This window comes from Odontomachus brunneus, unplaced genomic scaffold (assembly GCF_010583005.1).
Source record: "Odontomachus brunneus isolate Ranch 3 - 2012 unplaced genomic scaffold, Obru_v1 Obru_scaffold_076, whole genome shotgun sequence".
NCBI lineage: Eukaryota > Metazoa > Arthropoda > Insecta > Hymenoptera > Formicidae > Odontomachus > Odontomachus brunneus.
This window is the reverse complement of record NW_022639526.1, coordinates 1,150,850-1,167,036: the sequence shown is the minus strand read 5'-3', so window position 1 is coordinate 1,167,036 and position 16,187 is coordinate 1,150,850. Positions and strand designations below refer to the sequence as shown.

The window sequence follows — 16,187 nt, the reverse complement described above, 5'->3', positions numbered from 1 at the left end:
ACGAAATAAGCATATCTGACGTAATTTTCGAAAACAGACATTTTCAAAAACGTATGTTTCTTTAGAAAACCCTAAAAAACTATCCGAAATAGTGCTCCCTACGCTATTGCGAAATAAGTTATAACTTACCATAACATAGCCTACTTTCGGCCTATGCGCAGAATAAGTACCACTGCGCATGCGCGAGAATCCGTATGTGCTACTATGACAAATCTAACGTTATGGGGATGCTTTTGGGATGTTGGAAAAATATTTTCAAGGTACTGGGTGTGCTACAGAGTCTCACAAACACGCGTTGTCACCCCGGAAACGATACAGAACGAAATAAGTATATCTGACGTAATTTTCGAAAATAGACATTTTCAAAGGCGAATGTTACTTTAGAAAACCCTAAATTAGTTTATTATCTTTTTCTATCTCAGTTAATAATAATTCATGGATATTAAAGACTTACCCAACTTTGGGTTTGTCTTTTTGGGGTGGGCTTCCTCGGCTTGAACGATCCAGACGCTTTCTTCGGCAGCTGAGAGCTCGTGTGTTTCTTAGTCTCCCCCGATTGCTCGCAATTGTGAGTGACCAACTGCTCTTTAGTTTTAAATGCCTATGATGTGCAAAAATAATGATTTAGAGTCACTCAAAAAATTAATATCGGTATAAAAAAAGTAAATTAAACTCACGTGAGAGCAAATGTCACACTTAAGACTGTGTTTGTTCATTTCGTGATGTTTAAGCGCTTGCGCCCGATGAAAATTGCGGTTGCAATGGCTGCAACTAAACCGTTTGACATTGTTGTGCGTCAACAAGTGCCGTTTAAGTTTGTCCGGTCGCGAGAATTCGCTCATGCAGCCTAGAAAGCCGCGAAACGGGCACTTGAGTCTTTTAGTTAGGTCGTGGATCAGCATGTGACGACCCAGCCGATCTTTTCGCTTGAATCGGGCTGAGCAATGCTATAAAGTTATATAAAAAATGTAAATATCAATTTTAGTCAAGCATTGGTACTTTTGTACGTATAAGTGAGAAAAAAAGAGACGTTTAGATAAATTAAAACTCACGATATAATGTTAAATCTGCAGATTAAATTTAAAGACATTGCCTTCTGTTTTTACGAAACTTTGAGTTTTTTAAAATTTGTGAAGTTTATTAACGTGAAATTTTTTACAATTCTTTCGTCTTACTTACCGGACAGGCGAAAGGTGTCTCCTCGCTATGTATTAACTTATGATTGGCCAAGTACTGCTCCGTCTTGAAGGCCTTGCCGCAGTCCTCGCAGGCGAATCTTGCCGACGTTGAATGGGTTTTAAGATGACGGCGTAGGAATCTTTCAACAAGAAAACTCTTGCCGCAATGTAAACACACATAATCGTGTGTGGTGGTCTCCTGATGATGCTGCAGTGCTTCCAAGTTTGAAAACGACGACTTGCAGACTGTACAGCAGTAGTACTTCTCGGTGGTCTTCTGCTTCTGGACGGAGTGGACGTACTGGTGGCGGCCAAGGTCCGAAAGAGTGTTAAATACCTCGCCGCACACGTGACACCGATACTCAGAGCACTTGTGACTACGCGTGTGCTCCAAGAAATCCTCCAGCTCCGAGAACATCATACTGCAACTACTTTGTACACACTTATACACTTTTAGCGCCAGGTGCGAGACGATCAGGTGGCCTTTCAGAGCTTTGTACGAGTCGAACGTCTCTCTGCAGAACTGACAGTGATATGTGCGGTCGATGCTTCCATCCGGAGGCGCCTAAACGCAATTTTGAGATAAGATATATGTGATCCGAAATATTTAAATATTAAATTAAAAATTAAATATTGAATAATTTAAATATTTAATTTTTAATTTAATTAGAAATAAAGATTAACAAGCACAACCAATGTAAAAGTAAAATAAGAAAGAAAACTAAAGTTCAACTTTGATTGTATTAAGAAAGTTTTACCTCAGGTGGTAACGAGTGTATCGCGGTGCCAGGCCATACTTTGTGCGAGGACATATGTTTCTTTACATTGGACTTTTGTGCGAACGCACGACCGCACACTACACATTGATAGGGCTTTTCACCAGTGTGAGAGCGTTCATGTTGCTGCCAATAGAACTTCTTTGCAAACTGCTTGTTGCAATAGCCGCACTTGTACTGTAACAACGTAATCAAATATAAAAGTCAGTATGTACAATATAAAAAATCAACTATGTGCTTTGATTTATGTAAATATTTACTACTACTCTAAATTATATTAAATTTGTTATATTAATTTAAAGTAACAAAATTCTAAAATACCTTTAAGTTCTGTGTTTGGCCAAATTGGTCATTTTCCAATTCATTGGATGAATAATCCTGGAAGGATGTGTCGTTATCCTCGAAGGTGGCCTCATGGTCCTCCAAGGGCGACGGCTTGTCGTCCTCCAAGGTTGGTGGTTCATTGTCCGTCAAGGATGGTTCATTATCCGTCAATGAGGCACTCGGATGCTCGGGCTGACTCGAAGCGTCCTCTTGAGAGATATCGTTTTGCAGTGGTAATGATGGCACTTCGTTCGAATCTTCTTTCGTCCCTTCGATGGAGGCTCCATCAAAAGAATCTAGGTTCTCAGTACTTAAAATGATGGGCACACTGAATGTGGAATCTGCTGTGAAATAATTAGTGGAATCCTGATCCACACTGTAATAATAAAATCAGTTAAAAAATCAAAAAGATAAAGAATTATCTATTGATATAAAACAAAACATTAAAAATAAAACAAAATCCTCATTAAAATATCGCAAACTATATATTGTTTTATTATCAATAAATATATTATAGCATTATAATTGCAGTTGCTAAATGAAGATTAGAAGAAGGATAAAAACAAAATACCTAAATAACATATCTGTTTCTTCGAGGATAATTGGTTCACCAAGTTGAAAAGTCTCTTGTGAATTGTATTGAGACTCATCTTGAACATCATCTTCTGTATGCATCACTTGACTTTCGTCGTTTGTCAGAAACTGAGACAGATCCACAGTCTGCTGCTGTGTTTTCTGATGTGTTCTCTTATGGAGTATAAACATCTGCAATGATGTAAACTGGCTCTTGCACTTGCCACACTGGAATATGTCCTCCTCATCTTGATCAATTGCTGGTAAAGAAACATTTGTAGTATAAAACAAATTAATATTATGAGAGAATATTGACAGAAATCTTTTTTATATATGTATATACCTGACTGTTCAACTTCAGCTATTAAAGTCTGAGATTCTAACAGGGATTGTACAGAAGAACCATCTAATGAGACACCTAAACATTAAGTAAGTCAATAAAATAAGTCACGATAGTAGTAATAAATTACATATAATAGCAGTTTACAATTAGAAAATCAGACGATTAGAAAATATCAAATCAAATACTACATGATTTTATAAATATAATAAATATTGGTAACAAGTCATGTTATATATATACAGATTTCCTTTAAGATTTGTTTTGATCAAATTTGATTTGTTGTTACTGTCATTCATGTGATTTGTCGTGCAATGAGAGTTTATTTAGAAAAAAGACTTCTATTAAAGTTCACTAATCAAAAAACTTAAAAGTTAACGACAAATTTTTTCACAACAATTCTGTGAATGACCTTTACTTTATATATTTACCAAATTATGCATAAATGCAAAACTCTAAATGTGCAGACTGTCAAATGTGTCTAAAAGATTGAGCGCGTAAAATATGTAAAATAAAAGCAAAAGACAAGAATTTGACAAAGGTATAAAAGGACTTTAAAGGTTGTTGTTTCTGGAGTTGGTTAACCCCACCTATCACTTAGGTAGCGACGTATTTTTACCTGTCAATGCATCGAGAATAGACTGCGCCATGTCTTCGGGAACGTGATTAATGTTTCATTGTAGCGGGATAGCAATGTACAAGGCCAAATTGCCTCACGACTTGACAAACACGAAGAATAAAGTAATCCACCGAGGTGTCAACATAACAAGAGTATTCTTACATCTTTGTTGCTACCGAAACGGCGCCAGTGCTCTGATCGATATGTCGATTCCTAACCTCAAAGCGCGACAAGTCATGCAGAGAGAAGCCTGAGAGCGGTCACGCCATACATTTTGGACGACACTGATTTTCACGCTGTCCGATGCGCCATCTGCACACATTTGTGAGGAATTACGTTCTCTACGTCTATTTTCTGGCTGCCGGTAAAGTATCGATTTGGTGCGTGTCCATTCTACGTCCATTTTCTGGCGATTCGTGTCCATGCTAAACGCATAAATGCGTGCTTGAGAACATGGATTCTCCATGTCTTAACATTAATCACTGAAATATATACTATCTGGGACGCGCGTTATCTCTTGAGTGTTACGGGATAAGAGAAAGCATGACTGTCTCGAACAGCGCTCTGTCTTTGTCTAGTCCGTCGTAACAAAGGATATGACAGCTAGTGTCAGGGGGCTGGCCAAACGTATAGCGTGGCCGCTCTCAGGTTTTATCTGAGTCATGCAACAGCATAGGGCTTTTTACCGGAAACTGGTTATGGGGATCCCTAGACCGCGTAAATTTCGGAGCGGCTGATTCTCCTCGATAAAGTAATAATGAATTTTTAAGATTAGAAAGTAATTTCACATATAAAGCAAAATGGCAGTGTCTTTCTGTGTAAGAAGAATTGCCTCGACGCGGCATAATTTCCTGAAAATACCCAAACGGCATGGTTACATAGTCTTGTAAGTTTATTCTCGTGATTCTGTAAAGAGGTTAAGTTCTATTTAAATATATATATTTTTTCTGTGATATATTTGCAAATCTTTTCTGCTGTTACATATTATTGCCTTCGTGGCATTTGCATATTTGATATTACTTTGTAATATCACTATTTAGAATCATAATTGAAATATATATTTCGATCTGTTTGTACTGTGTAAAAACCTAACCTAATCTGTATTTTTATACACTTATTTTGTATATATCTGCTATTTTGTATATATTTAATATTTTTTGCATTATATTTATTGCGTAATGTCTATGATTTCGTGTATCTTTTATAGTATTATTTTTAATTTACATTGATTGATTTTTATTATTGATGTATAGAGAGAATCGTACAGACTATATTAATTTATGAAGTTAATTACTTAATTCATTATTTATATTATGTATTTTTTTTTCTTACTTATTTATGTCTTCTGTATTTTATTGTGTGTTTATTTTATTGGTATTGAGCTTGTTTTTTATATTTACATATATTAGTTAACTTATTTAACTTAAAAAAATTTTACTTTTCATATAAAGATTACCAGAAATAGGTGAAGAGTCGTCTGAGAAGAATCCTTTGTTAAAAGATAATAATTTACCTGAATTTAACACAATTACAATTGAGAAATGTATTGCGGCTATTGGGAGACAAACTGTGGAATTCGAAGAGAAAATAAATAGTTTGCAAACAGTTATAGAATGTAGGTACTTAATACCAAGATAAAGTGATAAAATTTGAAAGTTTTGATATAGTATATTATGAATATATATAGAATATTTTTGAATTTATATTAGTAACAGAACAAAATATAATCATGCATTTTGGATAAAGAAATATGCAATCTCTGTTTAATCACTAATTTTTACATTCTTTTATAGCGAAAAAAGATTTAGATGTATTTAATGATCTACTTCATACAATCGAGGATACGTATTTGCCTTTAGAGACTACATGGGGCATAGCAAAAACTTTATATTTTGGCAACCAGAGCGTTATGCCCACAAAATCTTACATGGGGATTCACGAGCGCGCAATAAGAGCTGCAGCTAGTAAATTCAGCAATATATCACTTTATAGAGTATTCAAGGAAGCTTTAGAGAATAAAGACATAAAATTAACACACTCGCAAAAGCGAGTATTGAGCAAATATGTATTGGAAGGTACATTGAATGGCTTGAATCTGGAAGATAAAAAATACGATTTATATATGGCCGACGTAGAATATCTTGGGTTCAAAGCTAAGGAATACAAAGCAAAATATGAGGTTTGTGTCTATATCAATAATTATAAGATATATAGCGAGTTAAAAGATAATTTTCTTTTATATACAATACAATTTTTTTGTTATATACGTTTTTAACAACATATTCTTTATCGAGATTCAAATAAACATATGTAACGTGCTTTTGGAGAAGTTTAGCAATGATTTAAATTAAAATTGTCTTACATTATCAGGGTGCTACAGGAGCTTACAGTATCACGATACATAATAGAGAAATCGTAGAGGATTTTCCGGAGAATTTTCTTAAGACTATTGCGCTCGATCCCAAACAACCTTTCTTAGGTCCGTGGAAAATCACTTTAAAGCCGTACATCTTGGAACCGTTTATGGGTATGTATTTTTAGCATTTCTACGGACAATTGTATATTAATGCTCTATCCACTTAATATTCAGTTTTTTTCGTTTCATTGTAACTAGAGCATTGTCCTGATCGTAAACTGAGAGCGACGATCTGGGAAGCCGATGTCATCCGTTGCTCTACATACCAAGAAAGATCTGTTCAGGCCAGCGTAACTTTAGAGGAAATGCGAGGTAGAAGACTCGAGCAGGCGCAACGTTTGGGATACAAGCATTTTGCAGAGATGAGTATGAACACAAAAATGGCTGGTAACATGGAGAATTTGCAAAATACGCTGGAAACTTTACGGAGCATCGGTAACTATTATTATAAAACAATTATGAAATTATTATAAAATATTTAATATGAAACAAATGACACATTATTATAAAACATGAATACGTATATTTTATCACAAGAGATATAATAGTATAGCTGTTTTTATAATTACGTAATCATCAGAGAAATCACCAGAGATTATTATAATATCAGTAACTAGTTTAGTGAAAATGTTTTATAAAATCATCAAAGTGTTAGTGCTATTCAAAAGTTTTCATTGAAATTTAGTAACAATTGATTTGTTAATGTGATATGATATATTTATTAATAACGATATGTATTTAATAACGAGATCTTTTTAATTGACTTACTCTTTTTCTTCTTTTTTAAATAAATAATTATTTAATATTTTATCGAAGCACGACCTGTTCAGGACTTAGAAATCAAAAGTTTGACAGACTTTGCGAAGGAGAGGGGTTTTACAGACACTTTAAGGGTGTGGGATGTGGCATATTGGAGTAGAAAACAACGTCATTCTTTATACGAGTAAGTAAATCAAAATTTTCATGGAAAGGTCCTTTAGAGAAAAATAAAAAATTTCATATTATAGTGTTAAATTGTCGTTTAAATAAGATATTTTACAAAACGTAAAATTAGATATTTTACAAAACGTAAATACAACCTAACTTATGCATATTTTTGTCATACATATTATAGTAATATAAGAATATAGTTCTATTATTAATTATACATATATACATATATATATATATATATATATATATATATATATATATATATATATATATATATATATATCTTACTTAGCTGTAAAGATAGTACACTGAGTCCGTACTTCCCGTTGCCGACCGTGTTATCAGGCCTATTCGAGCACATCGAATTTCTTTTCAACGTGAAGATTATTGAGAGTAAAAAGGCCGATATTTGGCACAAGGACGTTCGGTTCTACGACGTGTTTGACTTGAATGTGTCTAGCAATGTTCCTGTTGCAAACTTTTATTTGGATCCCTACGCTAGAGGCGCAGACAAGTTTCGTAAAGAGCAGGATTCGGGATGGGTGTCCACGATCAAGAGCAAGAGCAAAATTTGCGATAGCAATCCGTTGCTCGCTCTGATTTTCAATTTCCCACCGCCGATAGGCGACAAACCCTCGCTGCTATCTTTCAGGGACGTGCAGATACTCTTCCAGAAGGTGGGTCTTGTACCTTCCTTTAAACCATTATTATTGATACATTCAATGTATGTATATATATTAATTTAATAATTAATTAATAATTAATTTAATTTTTCAATTTATATAGTTAATATGCTCATTTATAATCAATCCACCTAATTGTATATTTAATTCATAATTTAATCATGTAATTAATATTATTAAATCGTTAAATATTCATATACTCTTTCTTCATTAATTAATCATCTTACACATAGTTCTTGTATATTGCAGTTTGGACATGCTCTACAGCATTTGCTAACCACAGTTGAATATTCGGACATTGCCGGATTATCATTCGTAGAGTGGGACGCGGTGTTTATTTGCGATTTCTTCATGGAAAACTGGTACGAAACAAAGTTACTCAAACATGTAAAGTTAATAAAGTGAATGGATGAGTTTATGATATGTAATTGTATATCTTATCGTGTATTTAATTGATAGGTTGTACGAACCATTTATGCTACGTAAAATTTCCGAGCATTACGAGACGAAGCAACCGTTGCCTGCGGAGATTATTGAAAACATTAAGAACATGAGATCGTATTTTGCCGGCTATAAACTGTGCAAGGAACTTTATCTCTCGCAAATGGATCTAGAGCTGCATTCCAGGTAAGCGTGGATTTATCACGATAGAAAATCTTATTTCAATTCTAAACTCAATTCAATAATTTGACTAAGTCTAAAAAATGAGATATTTCCGTTGCCTTTAAGTAGAATAATTTGATTATTCTGATTTAAAAAGATGCTTTGGACTTTGCCGAATCAGTTAATTACAATTGTTTAATTGTCGGAAAAATTGTAGTGAAACGTTTTGGGTGCCCATGATGAAACAACTGTGGCCGAAGTACTTCGCGTTGCCACTTGAAAAAAGGGATGTCCACGTTTGTTCCTTCGAGGCTTTATGGAGTGGTAGATGGGCAGCTGCATATTTTAGGTAACAAATTTGTTTTCATAAGTTTTCATAAATCTGTGCCCCGTGAACAGAACACTTTCGAATTGACATTTAACTTTCGCGATTTAACGAATTTTTACCGTCTATCATTATTATTACTGCCACTTGTGTATCTCGTCCATTTGCTTAATAATTGCCTGTTTTTTTTTACGTTTTTAATTAACGTTCACAATGATCATGACTAAATATAGCTACGATGTTGAGACATTGAAATAAACATTACTTTGTAGCAAAATTTGGTCGGAGATGATAGCCGCCGATTTATACACGGCGTTCCAGGAAATCAAACCCGACGACAAGTCACAACAGAAGGAATTGGGCGCGAGGTTCCGCGACACGTTTTTAGCTCTGGGTAGCAGTTACCCCGCTGCTGAGATTTTCAGGAAATTCAGAGGCAGAGATCCAAGTCCGCAGGCGTTGCTCAATAACGTCGGCTTAACGCGAACGACAAAGTGATGTAACTATGTGATCAGATAGATTTTGCCACTGTTCGCAGCGTAGCGGAAAAATAAATCAGATTTATATAGTAAATTCCGAAAGATTAGTAAAGTCGATTTATATTATATACTATAAACTGATGTATATAAAATGTTACATGTTATATAATAATATAAATCGATTTATATATTAAGACCGATTTATATTATGCAATAAATTACTATCTGTATAAGTACCACATCCAGCTGAAACTAAATACGTAGTGATTTCGATACATGTCGAGACTGCGACAAAAGATCCAATCAAATAAAAAACTATAGTTGTTACGTGGACGGAGTGAATTGTCGCAGGGATGAAACCCAAGGGGTGAGGGGAATAATTGTATGTATTGTAATGGAGTTGATATACTAAGATGGCGACGGTTACTGTTTTTATACAGTGAAAATAGATATAAAACTCCTATACCAACATGGCCGCGACGATGTACCTCTCTTGCCTCTTAGGCTTCATAGCCCCTCGTCTATAATCGCACCTTTTGCTCCGTCCATGTATTCTTACGTCTATGGGTTGTTACATTTCCAAGTTTCATTTGTCGATAAACGCGATTTCTTTGTTAACATTAATCAATCTCTGATTTTACATCTGTTAATAATGGTGGCCTTTCCGTTCATTCGTACGACCGCTTGTTATATAATAGTGGAATCATATGTGGATCATATAAAATCATTAAATATGAATTAATTAACGTCGAAACTTATTTGCTGAGTAATTGTGTACTGTGTAATATAAACATATATAGTATATCCGTATAATTCGTGTTATCTCATAATCAATTTCTCGGAAAGATAATGTGAAAAAAGAAACGTCCGCAATGGGATGAGATTATTAAGGCGCGATTAAATACGCGCAAAAAAAAACGCGAATGCGTAACTCGATGGTGTGCAAAGTAAATTTCTCGGAAGCTATTGCAGTTTGTTTTGCAACCGGAAATTTGCAACCTCTTGAATTATGTCAATCTATTTTACATACATAATTCTTAGAAGTTATTTTATGATCTATTACGATTACCTTATTATAATTATCTGCTCCGCAGATCGTTCGCGCGACGAAACACTTCGAAGGAAGGCTATGCGGCCGAAAGGACACGTCCTGATGAAGACTCTGCTTTTCGTCCGGAGATTAGGCACTTGATTAACGGTCGCGAACAGGCCGGGTTTTCCCGGTCAAGCGCTTTCTATTGTGCGGTGTCAGACGTTTGCGATCCTATTCCCACCCGTTATATTACGGCGCGGTAGGTAGGTAGGATTATGAGTCACCTTCTCCGCATGAATACTAAATGTCTCGCTGCGTCATTATCAAGCGTCGCACGTGTAAAATTTATTTATGAGCTCATTGATCACGTTTATTTATAGTAAAGTGGATTTATTTACGATGTCAATATGGTTCCCCACATTAATTAAATTTACTAATACGTCTTGTTTAATTAAATTTATCCGCGTGCGATTGGTGAGGACAAGACCTGAACGTTGTAGAAACGAGCGACACGTGTGCGAACGTTTATATTTTTATTTTATTCGCATGTTTTATTTGCAGGATTACGACGCGTTTAAATCGCAGCGAGAACTTCGAAAAAAGCGAAAATGGTAGAATGAAATAAAAACGCGAATGGAAATGAAAACAACGTTAGCGAAAATTATTTTCAAGAAACAAGAGAGCTTCACGGAGTTGAATTCACACCAACGTTGTTGTAACTCCAATCACATTTCGCAAGATCGTTGTGGTTTTGATTCCGGCTTGAACGTTCCGTATTTCGCTACCGTTTCGATAACATTTCGATTATTAGGCGCGGCTAAGTCTACGACAAAATTCCAACAGGTAGTGCTTTCTCGCGCCAGAAACGGAAAATAAAATACTTATTGTCCGCGCTTAGAAACATATTAATATGCAACTCGCTGACGTCGCTATCGTTGTTGCAATACGTACTTACGTTCTGTCGCGCAACGCAGAGACGGGGAGAAGTGACCGCAACGGTTCCCAGAATGTAACCCCGGCGACAGCAGAGTGCACGTCGTAAAAGCGCAACGAGTACACCAGACTGTCTAATCGCGCCGAGAGCGCAAAGGAGATTTCGACGAACAGAGGGGCCGAGATCGTGCTTCTTCAGGCCTGATGACGCGCGTTTCTCCATCAGTATCCCGGCATCTCGCGCGGTATTATGTCGCTTTGTACCGGGTGTCCTGGAAAGTCATGTTCCTCCCTGTTGACGTAATATTACGTCCTCCCGCGAGACTTTGTACGCTGTTTCTGAAAAACATGATTATGTAATTTATGCAGTTCATGAAATTATACCTGATTATGTAATTCACCGATGTAAGTCACCGATCGTAATTATAAAGTTACATAATTGTATAATAATTAAAAAGAACTGCGTAATTGGAATTACATAATTATAAAAACAAAATTTTTATATCGTCGTGAGATAAATTTTGCGAATTATATTTATATTATATTTAAGATTTTAGTAGATAGCTTGTTAATTAAAATACGCGAGCTCTAATGTGAGTGACATATGATTATCGCTCAGATAATTTTGTTTCAGTCAAAACTGGAGATTTTAAATCGAATGATTTTGCACGTATGACAACGAGAACGAAAGTAAATTTTATTTGATTAGAAAGACAAAAACAAATACGAGTTTGAAGTTAAAGCTTCAAAGTAAATTGTTGATTAATGGATAATAAATATTACATAGCAAATCGATGTTGCTCGTTAGATTTATTTTGTTTTCTTAGTCTTTGATGTATATAATTTCGAATACAGAACTAACGATTGACAGAGATCTCTGACAAATATCACCGAAGAACTACAAGTGTTTTCTTGAATATATATACATATATAAACATTTAAAGATTTTCTATTATAGAACCAACGATAGAGAAACGTGATATTCGAGGATAGCGATTTATTGTTGTCTAAAGACGTAGTTTTACTATTTACGAACGTACTAGTATAGCTTGTCATAAAGAAAATCAAGACAAATATCGGAGAAATGTGTAAGACCAAAGACAACAATTTTTCACGACAAAACTTTCTTACTGTTATTAGTTTTGTATTTAATTTCATTTTTCTTTCTCCCATTAATCGAAGCAATTTACGAACGGATGTATGCTTTATGTTATCGGTTTTCTATAATTACTCGTATAATTTGGCATTACAAGACCGAAGAAATTCGATGAAAAAAATCAAGGTTTTAAATCATCATCTATAAATAATGTCGCGATAATAACTCTAGAGAAGAAATTAGATTTTTTTACGTTCAATTCGCTTTATTGCCGGCTTTAATTCATGTATTTGAGAGAACAGCAATGTGTGAATTTTACCGATTCGTTCTTCTTTATTATAGAAAATTAGTCAAGAAATTATAATTTAATTAATTTAATTAGTGCGATAGTATATACTAAAACGCGTAGTGAAATCTCGTCTCATGACTGTGACGAGATCATCTGAACGACGTGTTTAGAAATGCCGTCGCTGCTTGAAAGCTTTTAGATTAATTATTTCTGATTCATAAATATTCGATCTACACGAGTTTTCTGCAAGGAATGTTTAAGAATGCGTTTGTTTATCCACAGAAGACGAATTCGCAGATTCTACTGCTGTGCCTGTCAGCACACGCCGGCCGGTAGCGGTGTCGGCGGCGCGAGCCGAGCGGCGGCGGAAACGCCCGAAGCGGCGCGAGGCAACAGGCGGCTCGTTGAGATCGTGGGCGAGGGGGGGAGCGCGGTGTGCGAGTCAGTGAGTCGCCGGAGGCCGTAGCGTGCGGTTGCGTGCAGTGCGGTACGTCGCGTCGCGTAGTGATCTCGCGTTCCCGTCGTTATCGCACGACCAGACGAGAAACAGCCGCCGTCGCGTTTGGACAACTGACTGTTTGTGCAAATATTAACCGTACCGCGAAGCCTTGTCTCTCGAAAGAGGATACAGAAGGAGTGGACCGAAGCTAAGTGAAAGAGACGGACAGTGGGAAGTGCGCGCGGGTTTGACAAAGAGAGACGTGCTCCTCCAAGTGTTTGATGTTCCCAGGTAAATGCGTTCCCCAAAGCGCCGTGTTTGATGGCAAACAGCGAATACTCTCCTCTCGCTGTCAGAGAGTTTCGTGGGAGAAAGCGTGCTCGGCCCGCGCGGACTTATCCGAGCGTGATTTACCGGCTGCAATATGGCGTCCCGTGCTTTCACGGAATTTGAATTGCGATCGTCGCGCGCGCTTTGAATCGCGGGGTAAAGTGTATTACGCGCGGCGCCAATAATTTCACACCGTGCGACTTGATTGGCCGGTGCACAGTACACGTCCGTGATTCGAGACGCGAACGGTTGATTGTCGCGGATCTCGCGCATTTACGCAGTGATAAATTAATCGCCAGAGAGTTTGGCGTGCATTCTCGCGCCTCGTTATCGGCGAAATTCGTATGACGCGACCTGCCGTGATCTCTCCATTACTAGCGGTACTGTCGCGGACATCAGACGGCGCGAATCGCGAGTTGGAATGGCGCGTTCGTGTGAGTCATCGTGAGAACAGTGCGAACGGTGATTCCGACGCAGTGTCGGCGGTGAATTTCGCGAGACGCGACGCGCGCTAACTGTCAGTTAGAGCCGGACACGACCGCGGCCTCTCGAGTTCGCGGAATCGTCGAACGTTTTGCCACGCACGTCTCACCGTCTCATTAGCGAGACGGAAAATTCGCGCGTTCCGTCGTGAGATTTCAAGCATCAAGCGGCGGTCGACGCGTTCGAGCAGTGTGTTTGTTTTGGTTTGTAATGACGAACTGCCATTGTTGTTGCTGTTGCTGTTGTCATCGTCGAGACAGCCGAATCTCGATCACACTACGCGATACGTCAGTAACGGACTGCGATTAATTAAACGTATCGTGCGGCACGCGAATAACGGACGCGAAAATGAAAATGTCGGTCGCGTTGCGGATCGTCGTCGCGCTCCCGATTTTGTCGGCGATCGGCCACGGCAACGAGCTGAAGGATTACTGCACCAAGTACAAGTTCGGCAATCTACCGGGTGGCCTGTCGTTCACGAAGGAGGTCGTTACCACGGAGTACGCCAACGTGGGTGCGTTCAAGGCCCTTCACTGCTGCCTCAGGGGATACAGGAGCATCGAATGGTGAGTCTTTACACGATTCTTTACACATTACCGTGGAACGAAAGTTCGGGCGCTTAGATAATGTTGTGTGACAAGAGTAACGGAAAATACTTTAATTTATATCGAGATGGTAAAATAATAAGTGGGACTTTTTTTAAAGTTCGATTATATATTCAGATAACGGAGCAACGAGAAAAGATGACAAAAATATACGTGTAAAAAGATGGATGTCAAAATGATTTATGTCAAAATTTTAAGACGACATAAGATACTTTAAAATTTATTCTAGACATTTTTATTTGAGCTATCCGAATTTATACTTGAAAGAAAAAACACGATACAAATTTATAACATGCGAAACTTTACCTTTGGTTCTCACTTATTTTAACATTTTGCAAAAAAATACGCGTGTTTGAATATTTTTTTAGTGAATATATGCGTGTATTTATTTTTAGTAAAAATATTGCGTCCGAACCTTTTTCCGTTTAGGTAGTGTCCAATATATTGTTTAATAATTTTTATGTAACATGTATTTATTGTCACTGGAGTATGAGCAAAATTTTCGTTTAATATTATGTGTGAGATGACAGAAAATTCATATATGTTCATTTAATTTGTCATGCAATAACGAAACTTGTGAACGTAAATTATATTGTAACATTTCCGATATATATATATATATATATATATATATATATATATATATATATATATATATATGTATATATTGTCTTTTTCTTTAATTTTATTTTAGGAATTTTAACTTGAATTTTTTTTATTCTTTGAATACTTATTTTTTTTTTTCGAAAATAGAGGGGTTTCCCATTTAATTCTGATGAAAGGAAAGACGTCGTCGCGGATTTTTGCGCGACTTGAAAATCGCTGCTATGCGGGGAAATATCCTTTCCTTTCGCGTTTCTTTCACGGAGCAAATGCTTTTGCTCATTCTCCACCTTTCCGTGAGCATTTTGCTTCCCTTTTATTCGCGTACGCGTCTCGATAGGTGATAAATGCGAATGAAAACGAATCGAGTGCTTTCGGGCACAAAGGCTGTCAGCCGAAGCGCTCGCATTATGCGAATGACATTTTGCTTTTAGCGCAAAGTATTCGCTTCATACTTGAAGTACTCGCTTGTAGACATCTTTTGTTATCGCTACCCTTGTACACGATATATAGCGGTAACCTGTTCACTCGTACGAGTATAACCGATACAGAGTGGATGTTAAAAGTCGTTGAAGTCGTTCTTAGCGCGAGTATCTTTTTCTTAGCTGTCTTCCTAGCTGACATTTTATAGGTAGATTTTACAGAGATATCACACATTCAGATCAGACTTTTATAAATTTTTATATATTTTTATGTTATCATCGGTGATTAAAATAGTTGCAAAAAATGCATATTAGAACAGAGATTGTGTTAAACGTTTCATTTACTTCGTAAAATAATTTTCTATTATTAAGTTAGAATATAAAATTCTCGGAAAAGTAGAATAGAAGATAAATAATTTTGTTATTTACATTTATATTACTCGCGGAAATTTAGCGGGAAAAAGCATAAGTCATTTTCATCTCCAGCGTTTATAAAAATCGATTGTGGTTAAAAAGGAAGCAACTAAAAGTGAGAATTATTTGAGAATCTCTCTGCAGTAAATACGTAATGGGAAGAAGAGGGATAACAAATGAGGGGGAATAAGAATATGAGCAAGATTTATAGTAAGTCAGCATAAATTTCTATGAGAGAGAGAGAGAGAGAGAGAGAGAGAGAGAGAGAGAGAGAGAGAGAGAGAGAGAGAG

At 36.6% G+C, this 16,187-nt stretch overlaps 3 protein-coding genes across 5 annotated transcripts in view; 2 read left to right on the top strand and 1 right to left on the bottom strand.

Moving 5' to 3' along the window:
• The window catches only part of LOC116847311 (zinc finger protein 341-like), an 8,283-nt gene extending 4,226 nt beyond the window's left edge, over positions 1-4,057 (bottom strand). For all 3 annotated transcript variants that reach the window (XM_032822180.1, XM_032822181.1, XM_032822182.1), the window contains exons 1-8: positions 3,811-4,057; positions 3,195-3,269; positions 2,850-3,111; positions 2,276-2,654; positions 1,937-2,131; positions 1,180-1,743; positions 678-947; positions 455-601 (exon numbers count right to left, since the gene is read on the bottom strand). In XM_032822180.1, the coding sequence (XP_032678071.1) occupies positions 455-601; positions 678-947; positions 1,180-1,743; positions 1,937-2,131; positions 2,276-2,654; positions 2,850-3,111; positions 3,195-3,269; positions 3,811-3,841 (1,923 nt within the window). In that variant the 5' untranslated portion in view covers positions 3,842-4,057. The remainder of the gene's footprint in view (positions 1-454; positions 602-677; positions 948-1,179; positions 1,744-1,936; positions 2,132-2,275; positions 2,655-2,849; positions 3,112-3,194; positions 3,270-3,810) is intronic.
• Positions 4,058-4,419: 362 nt separating this feature from the next.
• On the top strand, positions 4,420-9,443 carry LOC116847307 (probable cytosolic oligopeptidase A). Its single transcript, XM_032822163.1, has 11 exons — positions 4,420-4,696; positions 5,262-5,425; positions 5,604-5,989; positions 6,181-6,337; positions 6,425-6,661; positions 7,043-7,169; positions 7,452-7,836; positions 8,092-8,204; positions 8,302-8,469; positions 8,663-8,794; positions 9,043-9,443. Exons 1-11 carry the CDS (start codon positions 4,611-4,613, stop codon positions 9,266-9,268), a joined length of 2,181 nt encoding a protein of 726 aa, XP_032678054.1. The 5' UTR covers positions 4,420-4,610; the 3' UTR covers positions 9,269-9,443.
• A 3,617-nt stretch (positions 9,444-13,060) lies between these two features.
• The window catches only part of LOC116847322 (single Ig IL-1-related receptor-like), a 151,074-nt gene continuing 147,947 nt past the window's right edge, over positions 13,061-16,187 (top strand). The window contains exon 1 of the mRNA XM_032822205.1: positions 13,061-14,418. Within this exon, the coding sequence (XP_032678096.1) occupies positions 14,201-14,418 (218 nt within the window). The 5' untranslated portion in view covers positions 13,061-14,200. The remainder of the gene's footprint in view (positions 14,419-16,187) is intronic.